Source organism: Pelophylax lessonae, assembly GCF_965119305.1.
Source record: "Pelophylax lessonae genome assembly, chromosome: 9".
Taxonomy (NCBI): domain Eukaryota; kingdom Metazoa; phylum Chordata; class Amphibia; order Anura; family Ranidae; genus Pelophylax; species Pelophylax lessonae.
The window spans coordinates 241,080,899-241,094,566 of NC_138776.1; the positions used below are offsets into that span (position 1 = coordinate 241,080,899).

General features: G+C 44.4%; 1 protein-coding gene across 1 annotated transcript in view; it reads left to right on the forward strand.

Annotated features, from left to right (window-relative positions):
- Nucleotides 1–13,668, forward strand: part of ZDHHC5 (zDHHC palmitoyltransferase 5) — a 100,193-nt gene that overhangs the window by 62,805 nt on the left and 23,720 nt on the right. Inside the window, exons 3-5 of the mRNA XM_082266752.1 lie at nucleotides 5,738–5,859; nucleotides 6,498–6,655; nucleotides 9,934–10,106. Coding sequence (XP_082122878.1) covers nucleotides 5,738–5,859; nucleotides 6,498–6,655; nucleotides 9,934–10,106 — 453 coding nt within the window. The remainder of the gene's footprint in view (nucleotides 1–5,737; nucleotides 5,860–6,497; nucleotides 6,656–9,933; nucleotides 10,107–13,668) is intronic.

The following is a 13,668-nucleotide window of genomic DNA, read 5'->3' on the forward strand; positions in this document are numbered from 1 at the left end:
TTCTTTCTCCTACATGTTTTAGATATGCCAGCCAAAACCTACAAAATTTTATTCCATATAAAACTCAAAAATTGGTACGTCAAGCGTTACCTTGCTTACGGTATTAGCTATGGCTAACCAATGCCATTAGACGTGTCATCACACTCGATGAAATGATGCACTCAGTTACCTAATACATGTTTTGCTAACATAAATTTCCATGGCTCCATGACCATACAAACGTGGTATTACAAGTAGGGTAGCCTTCTGTCATACACTGTCTTCATAACTGAATACGTTTAGTTACAAGATACACCCGGTGATCCATCTGTCACCCAACGCCAAGGTGATCCAGAACGTCATGGTCTCTCCATCCCTCCTCTGGAACCTGAGAACTAAACCAGTTCTACGTCATGGTCTCCATTCCTCTAGAACCTAAGAACTAAACCAGTTCTACGTCATGGTCTCCATTCCTCTAGAACTTAAGAACTAAACCGGTTCTACGTCATGGTCTCCATTCCTCCTCTAGAACCTAAAAACTAAACCGGTTCCACGTCATGGTCTCCGTTCCTCTAGAACCTAAGAACTAAACCAGTTCTACGTCATGGTCTCCATCCCTCCTCTAGGACATAAGAACTAAACCGGTTCCGAAAGGAGGAAAGGGGTAGCTGTATTGAAGTGTTTAGAAGGGGCTTGGTATCCCCTCCGACCATAATATTGTCCAAAAGAATGAAAAAAGGGAAAGAAGAAGTGGAAGGAAAGAAAAGTACAAGAGAGTAGTACGTGTCCATTCACACTACCACGACTTGTCAGGCGACTTGTCAGCCTGACAAGTCGCTGTCCATGCAGTGCTACGGGAACCGTTCTAATAGGAGCGACACAAGTCACTCCGACTTAGAAAAAGGGTCCTGTACTACTTCGGGGCAACCTCGGAGCGACTTGCATTGACATTCATTATATGAAGTCTGTGCAAGTCGCGCCGAAGTCGCGGTGCACGCGACTTCACAGGTCGCCCCCGAAGTCGGCGCGACCTAGTGTGAACCGAGACGTAGTGTAAGTACAGTTGGGATTACCAAGAGGAACACACAGCTTGTTTTCAAACACTGTTTTTCCTTAGACGCACCCCTCCCCCTCCAGTTTTATGCCGATGATTGCAGCAAACAAGACACAGAGCGAAATTAAGAACTAGCAAATAAATTCTAATTATGCAATAACCATGCTCACAAAAGATGGTGTATTGGCTGCTCAAAAAAACTAATTTCTTTGATGTCATCCTTCTGTTTAGATATGTGTCATGGCCTTGATGAGTCATCATAAGGTGTTATTTTTCTTTGAAAGATTCATTAAGCCTAAGTACATGTTGTACGGTTTTATTGCAGCTTTCTATTGCATTGAACACAAATCCCCAAAAATGTATTCATAGAAAGAATACGAGGTCTGAACATGTAGGAAATTAGAAATTTGGGTTGTTCAATCAAACCTATTAAATATCTCTTTACCTTAGTTTACACAGAGGCCCCACGTTGTACAATATGAAGACTATAAACGAGTTGTCCTAATCCTATAGTACAGCAAAGATGGAGTATTCTAGATCCTAAATTATAGGCTGGTATGTAAAGATTTCCATGTTTAGGCCTCATGCACACGGGACGTTATAAAAACGCCAGTAGCTTTGTAGTGAGCTTTTCAGCGTTTTTTAACTTTTTTTGCATTGGCAGTTTACAGCGTTTTTTGGCAGTAGTGTTTTTTGATGTTTTAGCAAAAAAATCACCTCTCTATTCTCTATTATAGTAACTCTGACTTTCCCACAATGCAATGCTTGCCAGATTCGCATCACATGGGTGTTCACACCCCTGCGATAAGATTTAGATGCGGGGAATAAAAGGGTCCTACAACATTTTGGTTCAAATGTGGACCCACTTCGAAATCACATCACATTGCATTGATGTGAACACCCATGTGATGCAATTCTGTCAAGCTCGCTGCATTTTGCAATCTGTTTCGGGGTGTCGTTCATGAAACATTAAGCCCCCGTTCACATTGGGCAGATTTGACATGCCAAATCAGAGCCTATTGCCGGCAACGTCACTGTCCGAATTGGTGCAACCCTGACTTTGTGGCGCCGCACCGATTCCCAAAAGTAGTTTCTGCACTACTTTTGGCGACTTCAGGGCGATTTCAATTAGAGATCGGCCAATTATCGGCAACACCGATATATCGGGCTGATATGCACTTTCCCCTGAGGTTATCGATATTGCCGATATTTAGGGAAAGTGCTTGTACCGGTGTCCATAGCCGACGGTCGGCTGTCTTGTAATGACAACCGATGCAGCTGAGAAGCCACTCGGCTGTCATTACAAAGAGTGGGAGGGGACGTCCCCCCCTCCCGCCGCCTTCCACGGCTCCCCCAGGTCTCCCGTCCCACCGGGAGACCCGCGCATCCTACCGCCGCCGCCGATGAGAAGACTCGGTGTAGCATGAAGCGGTGTCCCCCTGAAAGCCGGTATCCCTGCCGCAAGTGCGCATGCACCGGTCTCCATGTAAAAAATTATAGGCATGATACAGGAGATGGTACAGGAGATGGTACAAGCATGATACAGGAGATTGTACAGGAGATTGTACAGGGCATGGTACAGGAGATTGTACAGGCATGGTACAGGAGATTGTACAGGCATGGTACAGGAGATTGTACAGGCATGGTACAGGAGATTTTACAGGAGATTGTACAGGCATGGTACAGGAGATTGTACAGGCATGGTACAAGAGATTGTACAGGAGATTGTACAGGAGATTGATGCCGCCGATGAGAAGACTCGGTGTAGCATGAAGCGGTGTCCCCGTGAAAGCCGGTATCCCTGCCGCAAGTGCGCATGCGCCGGTCTCCATGTAAAAAAATTATAGGCATGATACAAGAGATTGTACAGGGGATTGTACAGGGGATGGTACAGGAGATGCAGTGCTGTGGGCATGTTACAGGAGAATCTCCTGTACCATGCCCGCAGCACTACATCTCCTGAGGAGATGCAGGGGCTGCGGAGGAGTCTCACTTACCTTTTCAGTGAGGCGCCTTACAGTTGGCCGCCCGGCGCCAACACGTCACCGCGCTTGTGCTGTCTGCCCTGGAATTGCTGAATGTGTACAGGCTTTCCCGAGCGGCGGCGGCGGCGCATATGCACTTCACCAGAGAACAGGTAAGTGGGACCCTCACTCGAGTATAAGACGAGGGGGTCTTTTTCAGCATAAAAAAAAGTGCTAAAAAAGTAGGCTTATACTCAGTACATACAGTATTTTTTATTGAAGTTTAGACTAATTAAAGGCATACAAAGTACAATGTAGCAGCCAACAAAATACAAAGGCAGTCAGCCTATAATACCCGGCTGGGTGGATTCTATTAATATAATTATCATACCTTATGAGATTTGTATGGGTATAACAACAATTGAATGTAGCCTAAACTAGACTGTGACTTTCACTGGGCACTGTGGTCTTATTATGATGCCTTACGGGACTGCAAAGTAAGAGTTAGGCACACCTAGCAACTACTACAACCGTAAGGTTGAGGTAATGCTGAAAATGGAGAATGTTGGTACAAGGTCTATCTGACTATTACTGTCTATTTCTGTGACTTCAGTCAGGATTTAGTCTAGGTTCACATCTATTCGGGCTGCGCTTGATGCGTTTTTCCGGCTTGTTTTATGATGCGTTTTGCGTTTATAAACCCTCATTTTTGATGCGTTTGTGCATGCAGTTTACATGCGTTTTGTTTTTTCCCCCCTTTAAAAACACTGTATATAGCTGGTTGCTAAGGAGCGGGCTGGGAACTCGTCCACCGCTTCCTTAACAACCAGTGAGTCATCAGCTGTCAGCGGGGTTCCCCACTGACAGCTGACTGTAAAAAAAAAAAAAAAAATGCTGTAAATTCACTGGTGCATGCTGGGCTGTTGACTTAACGGGGGCAGTGTCACCGGGTGATGTCGCCCCATAGCTGTAATGTCAGACGGCGGGGTAGACAGTTCCACGAGCGTGCGTCATTTTAAAGCATGACATGTTGGGTATCAATTTACTCGGCGAAACATTATCTTTCACAATATAAAAAAAAATTAGGCTAACTTTTAATGTTTTCTTATTTCTTAATTTAAAAAAGTGTATTTTTTTAAATTACGTTTGTAAGACCGCTGCACAAATACGGTGTGACATAAAGTATTACAAAAATCTCATTTTGTCTGGATTCAGGTAAGCCCCCCCCACCCACAGACCCCTACAACCACAGCCCAGGGTTGTGGGAAGAGGGCCTTGTCCCCATCAACACCCCAAGAACCGTTGTCCCCTGTCCTTCTTAACCTGCCGGGCTGCATGCTCAGATAAGGGTCTGGTATGGATTTGGGCCCAAGCCATTTTATTTATTTTTTTAATTTTGCTGTGGGGTTCCCTTTCAAAATCTATATCACACACAAAGGGCCTTGTAGAGATTTTTTTTTTTTCGGATTTTTTTTTTTTACATTCAGCTGTCAACGGGGAATCCTGCTGACAGCTGATGACTCATCGGTTGTTAAGGACACGACGGCCGACTTCCCGGTCTGCTCCTTAGCAACCAGCAATATACAGTGTTTTTAAAGAGGGGGGGAAAAAGCATTAAACGCATCAGAAATGCAACATTTACATTTCTGTTGCGACTCCATTGAAGTCTACCACACGCAAAATGCAATCTGCTGCAGGAGAAAAAGTCCCCGACCCTTTCCAAAAACTAACCAGTTGAAAAACACATATATGTGAACGTGTACCATAGGAAACCATGTTGTGGCGGTGTTCACCGTCACTGGGAGTGAGGGACAGATACTTGGGGGACGCTGAGAGAATTGTTTTGGATGGCTTCAGATGGGACAGTAATATTTGTCAGCAATATCTCTCAGGAAATGTATGAAGATGAATGGTTTGACTTTTCAGATTGCTAGAATTTGGCAGGAGTGTCTTGATCCTTGCTAGATAGTGAGATGGGGTTGGTTATTGATAAGTGCCTGTATTCCATTGTTATATTGTTTCGGTCTAACTTAAGATAAACTTATTATGGGATGTATATGTGTATGTGGCTTGGCTGCTAAGAGGGAGGGGGGATTGTCCCACAGTGTATATCTCTTTGTGCATGTGTTTGAATAAACAGTTTGCATTCTACTTCACCCTCAATCTAGAGTCCTGTCTCTTATTGGGGGAATCTGCTACAAGGGATTGCTATGCTCTTCATATTCACTTGTATAATCACTTGTAAGAGCTTGTTCTTGTTCCTGGTTCACCCAGTGGAACCTGGAGTCTTGTCGTAGGTCCAGGGTGGGTAGGAGACGACGTTACCCCAACCAAGCTGTGGCGGTTCTTGGGGTCTGCAGTGGTTATGGTGTCTGGTGGAGTGCTTGGTGCCCTCGGGAAGCACTAGGAGCATCCGTCAACGAAGGTACCCAGTCGGGGTGTCGGTTGATCCGTTACACATGTTAAATTGACTGAAGTGGGTTTCTGAAAAATGGAAAATGCTTATGTGTGAACTTAGGGTTAAGAGCTTCTGAGATTGCATAGCATTTGTGATAGGTAGCTGCATGCCAACTGAGTAGTGAATGTCTTTATAAATCTTTTTGAAATGGATTTTATAAACTTTAACACAGTTGCAGGGTTTCCTGGATAGCCTTGTGTATGATTTCATTGACTGATTGTGCTTCTTACAGAGGTTTGCTTTTTAACTGTAATTCAATTATGTCTACTTTTGTCTCCACAGATGCCCATGGCTCAGTATAGAGGTGTCTCCAGCTCTTCCTGCTTATAACGCTGTTATGTTTCTATTTGTGTTGGCCAATTTTAGCATGGCCACTTTCATGGATCCCGGAATCTTCCCTAGAGGTATGATCCTTTTATTCCTGCCTACAAACTCTGTCCTTATTTATATAGCTCTGTAAATGTATGCATTGCTTTACGTATATATTGCACATTCACACATCAGTCCCTGCCCTCAAGTCATGACTGCAAATGTCTGAAGGTCAAACATTCTCTAAGCCAATAGTACCTTATCAGTTCTTGGGCAAAGTATAACATGTAAGGGATTAGTTTATTATTGTGTTATCACCTCGAAGCAGTTGCTTGCAAAAGATGTCGTATTGTTCTCACCTCTCTGGTCACCCATGTCTCGGGCCTTCACTGTATTGCAATGTTGCAGCTTCCATTGGTATCCACCAGCATTTGACGTTTTTGGGAGTGTTGGATGCCAGTCTAGTGGAGGCCAAAGGATGGATCCATAGCACGCCATGGGACAAAAGTATCCAATATTAGGTGAAGTGTTGAATTCTGAAGTGTATGACGAAAGCCCCAGGGCTGCTGGAAAGTTAGGAGTACTTTTATCTTCTTTGCAAGGATCTGCTTTGAGCAAATGTTTAGAGCTGCTTTAATCCAAGTTAGGGAAGACAGAAAATTTTAATTATGAGACTGTCTGTTCTTGAAATGGATCCTTTTTGAGAATTTTCATCAACTTTGTTCTGCCCCAGCTGACGAGGATGAAGATAAAGAGGATGACTTCCGGGCTCCCTTATATAAGACGGTGGAAGTGAGGGGCGTCCAGGTCCGCATGAAGTGGTGTTCAACTTGCCGCTTTTACAGACCTCCTCGCTGTTCTCACTGCAGTGTTTGTGACAACTGTGTGGAGGTGAGTTGTAGAGTATAGGTATCGCACTGTGTTTTAGATTTAAGAACAACGTTTTGGCTGTTCATTACATTTGGGACAGTTCAAGTCATGATTGCCAGCCACAAGTAGTGTGTATAGACGTGTTCTATCTGCTCATATCTGCTCATAAAGTGTCCCTGTCACCCAAAAAAAAAAATCCATCAATAGAAAATTAATGACATCTCTCTAGCAGGCGGTGACTCTCATTTTTGCGCTCAGATTCCATTAGCTGGCCTCTAAATACCTAAAGGACACAGAACTCCTGTTGGGGCCACCAAATGGAACCACACCCCGCAACGGGGAACACAGGCATCTAGTCGGGTTTTTTTCACTTCAGCTGTTTTTCCTAATACTTTCTGTAAACCTGTGGGACAAAGCCATTAGTATGTAAATGTGCTTTTCCAACAAGAATTATGCATATATAGACTACTTACAGTTATGGCACTTTTCCACTGCATGGAACCGAACGGTTCGGTTCGCTTTTGTGCTTTTCCACTGCTGGTACCGCATGGTACAGTGTAGGAACGGTACGGTACGGCGGCGCGTTTCCACTACATGGAACCCAACGGTCCGGCTCGCTTAAACAGTACCACCTCAGTTGTGGTTCCAAGAGGGCCGTACCGGTACCATATCCCACAATCCTTTGCATGCAGCCTTGACTGTTTGTCACTACTAGCCACTGATTGGTCAGAGAATCATTGTTATCCCACCCACTTTACTTTAGTGGAAAAGCAAACCATACCGAACCGTTCCAACACCGTACCATGCAGTGGAAAACCAACAGAGCCAAGCAGGGCCGAGTGGAGCCGAGTCGGTACTTGCAGTGGAAAAGTGCTAATACAGGAAATCAATGCAAGACACACACAGTGTTACAATCATGCATGCATACACATGTGCAAGTTTTTTCCTAGCAAATGAACATTTGCATTAGTATATGTCCAATGGGCATACACTTGTTCGCTTCCGTTATAGCTGGTCCATGATTTCCTTAGTGAACAGGATTCCCAGCATTAAGTGATCAGGTTCTTAATCTTGATGGTCTTTTTCTCTTGTAGTGAAGCTAAAATGTTGTCCCATGGTAGATTCCTTCTTTCAGCTTTAGGTGCAAGCCTTTTATTTGGAAGTTTGTAGCCTTTCCAACTTTGGTCCTATATCAATTTCTAGGATTGAAACGCTTTTACCAGCAAACTCTAGATCACAGGTGTCAAATTGGCGGCCCTCCAACTGTTGCGTAGCTACAAGTCCCATGAGGCTTTGCAGTTACAAGTATGACTCCCATAGGCAGTGGCATGATCAGACTTGTAGTTCTGCAACACCTGGAGGACCACTAGTTTGACACCCATGAGTCTAGATGGTGGCACAGTACTATAAATGCCATAGACTAGCTATATCAAAAGGTCAAACTATTGTCGTATCTTTTTGACAAACCTGTTATAAAGCTTGGGTCCAGCTTTGACCAGAGCTCCTTTTCTCCACAAGGGGTTTACCGCAGATACAATTCTACCAATTTTATCTCATTTTCTGCTGTTTAAAGGGACCGCACAACTGGTCTTGTTAAATGCTTAACACTTGCTTAGTTTAACAATAGCATAGTCCCATAATCACCTGTTTTGTGATTTTCAGGCACAAAAAAAAAAAAAAAATCTATGCTGATGGCACATTATCTAAAACCTAGAACCTTTGTGGTGACTGAGTTGCTTAAAGTATATGCAAACTCTTAACACACTTCCTGTCCTAGGGTGACAGTGCTGCTCCTCCATAGTTACAGCACATTGAGTAAGCGTTGTCACCGAAGGACAGGAAGTGTGTTACTAGCGGGGTCGCCAGCTGCAAATGAGTGTGTTATAAATTTTTGCATTATTTTTATTTTACTATTTATAGTAAAATATTTTCCACTGAAACACTATTTCAAGGTACATCCATGACACTGGTGTCCCAAAGCACTATGGGTCTTCTGAAGAAGTGGCCATAGCACCACAGAGATTCTCTGATAGAATCTCCATTGTATTTTTAGATGTCTTTGGTTAAGTCTGTTCTCGGAGTTCCTATCCGGGTTCACCTGCTGCAAACTATAAAAAATATTTATCTGGATTCTGCACTCTGCATTTATTTTACATCATGATGGATGCAGAAAATAGAGTGAGACTTGCACAGAATTCTCCTCTTATTCCTGCCCCCAATCATTAGTTTATGCTTCTTTTTTTCTAAAGTCTTCTGGACAGTCAGATGACACATTGGGGTTGATTTACTAAAGGCAAATAGACTGTGTACTTTGCAAATTGCAGTTGCACTCTGCAAGTGCAGTTGCTGCAGAGCTTAGTAAATGAGGTAAACCTTCACTTTGCGAAGAATACCCAATCACGTGCAAGGAAATAAAAAAAAAAAAACAGCATTATTGTTTGCACATGATTGGATGATGAAAGTCAGCAGAGTTTCTGTTTATTAAAGTGGAGTTCCGCCTCCCCTTCAAAAATTAAAAGTCAGCAGCTACACACACTGTACACATACTGTAGCTGCTGACTTTTAATATTAGGACACTTACCTGTCCTGGAGTCCAGCAATGTCAGCACCGCAGCCGATGTTTCCATCAGCTGTCGGGTGCTGCCATTGCCGGTAAGGGGGCATACTGCGCATGCGTGCTGTGCATTCCTATTGGCTCGGCGGCGGGGGAAGGAGGGGTGGGGGCCAAACATCTGAGGGACGGCGCCGCTGCACCATATCCCGAAAGTGGGAAAGGGTACCTGTCAAAAACAGGTTTTCGTTCCCCCCTCCCCCCTGAAAGGTGTCAAATGTGGGATCGGAGGGGGGGAGGAAGCAAAAGAGTGGAAGTTCCACTTTTGGGTGTAACTTTGCTTTAAGCTCTGGATCAACTTCTCTTGCAGAGTACAACTACACTTTGCCAAGGGCACAGTCTATTTCCCTTTAGTAAATCAACCCCATTGGGTCAACGTATTTTTCTCAGTGGTGGGCAGTCCTATACAGAGAGAGGAGCTGTTGTAATGAAATCACCACCACATTCTCCATTATTACACTGTGCCGAGCCCAGGGAGTAGGGCTATAATGCCCTGAACCCACAGTTTTCCTTAGTGTACCAGACTGAGTGGTGCTTGGTGACAGAGAAAGGAACATGGGGAGCCAATGATGATTCAGTCTTGCAACAAAAAAATTTTTTGGGTAGCTGGACCTTTTATTAATTTTGACTGCCATTTCAGTGTGTCAATTCTTTTCTAATTACCTTCTTGGGTTGTTTATCTTTATAGGAGTTTGATCATCATTGTCCATGGGTGAATAACTGCATTGGACGCAGGAACTATCGCTACTTCTTCCTTTTCCTTGTGTCCCTCACGTTGCACATAATGAGCGTCTTCATCTGTGGCCTTTTCTACACATTGGGGCATTCAGACCAACTCAGAGACATCCCAGCAATTGTGACGTATCCTTCATATTGGTCTGCTCAGTATTTGTGTTCTTGTACAAAATCGCCATACACTGTATGGCAGTGGTTCTCAACTCCCGTCCTCAGGACCCACTAACAGGCCAGCTTTTAAAGCGGAGTTCCGGCCTCGGAAAAGTTTTTTAGATAAAAATACCCCCAGGACAGTCAGGGCTAGTGCATTCTACAATGGATAGCCTCTGAACTGTCCCAGGTCGCACTTACCTGCAAGAAGAAATACTTACCTTGAAAATGTCTTGTCCAGCGCTGCCATCTCAGGTGTGGGCAGCTGAAGCCAGCGCATCCTCTTCGGTGATGTCGGAGTCCCAGAATGCCCTGCAGCGGCCCCGATCGTCACTCTGGGCATGCCCAGAAGCTGTTTAGCAGGGAATGCCATGCCTGCACTGGAACTGACGAGCGGGGCCGGTGCAGGCGCATTGACTCCTGGGAGCGATGACGTTCAGCTCCCAGGAGTCATCGCAAGCCGGAAGAGACGGCGCAGGCCGCGGCCGCGGCCGCAGAGGGAGGAAGTGGAAGGAAGGCAAGTATATTTTCTTCTATAACAAGGTAAGTAAACAAAAAAAAAAAATCAGGGGGTATCCATTTCTTTTTCAGGTTAATGTCCGCAAGCGGATGGCCCAAAGTCATTTTTGAGGCCGGAACTCCGCTTTAAGTATTACCTTGGGGGGATGCAGACTAGAATACTGAAATCATTGAGCAGCAAATGAGATCACCTGCGATGTATTTCAGTTATCTTGCAAACCTGGCCTGTTGGTGGGTCCTGAGGACCAGAGTTGAGAACCACTGCTCTGTGGGGTTGATTTATTAAAACTAGAGAGTGCAAAAATCGGGTGCAGCTCTGCATGATAGCCAGTTAGCTTCTAACTTTAGCTTGTTCAATTACGCTTTGACAAAAATAAACCTGGAAGCTGATTGGGAATTTTGCAGAGCTGCTCCCGATTTTGCACTCCATTTTTAGTATATCAACCCCTATGTATTTTTTCAACAAAACAGTATAACCAGCCAGGTTACGGTGTAAGGGTCAGGAGGTACCAATAATTTTATAAATTGTATACAGTCTAGGCCAGTGATGGCGAACCTTGGCACCCCAGATGTTTTGGAACTGCATTTCCCATGATGCTCATGCACTTTGTAGTGTAGCTGAGCATCATGGGAAATGTAGTTTCTAAATATCTGGGGTGCCAAGGTTTGCCATTACTGGTCTAGGCGCTTGCAACCCAAAGAACCCCCTACGGAAAAATGAATGAATGAACCTGTGGTCAATTTAATTGCAAAGGCCACTCATAGTGCCTCCAGTCCCCAGCATGAGATGTAGATGCAAAGAGTTCCATGCTGGTTCCTGCACTGGGCTCGGTTACCTAGTTACTGTGTGACGTCCGTCCTGGAAGTCGCGCTGCTCGTGACGCTTGTTTACAACGGGCAGGACACGCGCCGGCGGCGTCCTGTCCTGGATCCACTCCTTACTCCACAGAGGATCTCCTATCCATCCATCCTAAGGGTCCCAACATCCTGATTGAGAGAGTAGCAATTGGTCCATCTTGTGTGTCAATATGGGACCTTTTTCAACGTCTTCACTGTTATTCCAGGACCGTGTGGTTAAACGCTTGCACTTCGTTATTTTAACTTTTAGCTGTTAATAAACTAGTTTTCCTTTATCCCTTGCCGGCTGCTTATGGGTTATCCCTTACGTATACCACCATTGTGCGTTGTCCATGTTCTGTTTATAACCAATAAGTTTATACTAAGATACTGGAAAGTACAAAATTACCTTCTAAAAATGAAAACAAATTTACCGGTCAGTACTTCCATAACAAATATAAAAAGATATACTTCTAATTTTTGGAAAGTGGGGAGGGAGAGCAATGAAAATGAAAATTTGTAATGCAGATGCAGCCTAAACTTTAACCACTTTACGTCTGCCTGCAGTAATATTACTGCGGCAGAGTGGCTCGTTATCGTCTGACGACGTAGTACTATGTCGTCAGACACTGCCGTTATTCCGGCGGCGCGCGCGCGCGCCGTCGGAGGCTCGCTCCCGCTGTATTCAGTCACAGCGGGAGTCGGGCCAGGGGAGGAGCGGCGGCGATCGCGCTGCTCTTCCCCGATCGTCGGGGAATCGAGTGTGGAGATCTGCCTGCTAGTGTAAACAAAGCAGGCGGATCTCCTAAGTGACAGGCAGGGTCAGATTGCAGGGTTCAGCATAGCTGAACCTGCGATCTGTCCCTGTGTCACATAGTCCCCTCCCCCCACACACGTCAGTAAGCACCAGGCATACATTAACCCCTCCCTCTCCAATAAAATTAACCCCTTCCCTGCCAGTGTCATTTTTACAGTAACAGTGCATATATATAGCACTGATTACTGCAGTAATGTCACTGGTACCCCCAAAAGTGTCAAAAATGTCAGTCAAGGGTCTGATTTGTCCGCCGCAATGTCGCAGTCCCGCAAAAAAAAATCGCAGATCGCCGCCATTACGCGTTAAAAAAAAAAAAACACCAAAAATGACAGAAATCTTTCCCTTTGTTAGTAAACACAATAACTTTTGCGCAAACCAATCAAAATACGCTTTTTGTGAATTTTTTTACCAAACATATGTAGCAGAAAACAAATTGGCCAAAAATTTAAAAAAAATTTGATTTTTACATTTTTTTGGGGGGAATTTCATATAAAAAAATTTGAAAAATATTGTTGTTTTTTTCAAAATTTACGCTCTTTTTTTGTTTATAGCGCAAAAAGTAAAAATCGCACAGGTGATCAAATACCACCAAAAGAAAGCTCTGTTTGTGGGGAAAAAAGGACATAAATTTCGTTTGGGTACAGCGATGCACGACCGCACAATTGTCAGTTAGTCGCACAGCGCCGAATCGCAAAAAGTGGCCCAGACGTAAGACAGCAAAATCCTCCGGTGGTAAAGTGGTTAATGCCATTTATCCCACCCATGTCTGTCTTATTGGCCTCATCCTTGCAAAAAACAAGGACCATGACTTCTGTGAAGTAATTGCACATTAAAGGGATACCCTATTGTGTGAATTGCAGTGCGTATAATGCATGTGCTGTGTCTCAGCCAATCAAGAGAGAGAGCCCTGGATGGCCGAGGGGACTCGTGGACATCGCTGGACAGAGATGAACCTCCGGTAAGTATTAGGGGGTGCTGGGGAGGTTGCTGCACACAGAAGGCTTTTTATCTTAATGCATAGAATTAATTAAGATAAAAAACTTTACAACTCCTTTAAAACTGAACTCCAGGATTTCAGCCACTTTGTGTAATCTGCTTGCATATTACGAGTAAAGTGGAACTTTAGTCAAGAAAATCAAGTCCAGCTGGATCCCTTCAGGCTGGCCCCATTTGCAGGTATAGCTATGTAAAACATTAAAAGTAAGTGCCTATACTGTTTAAAATCCATTATTACACTTTCTCACCCCCACTCTGTACATGCTCAGTTGCTCTGTTTTTGGTACTGTGCTCTGCGGACAGCCTAAAGATTTACTGCTGCTCAAAGGCTTTGGACTTTCAGCAAAATGGTAACCACCAGCAAGAAGA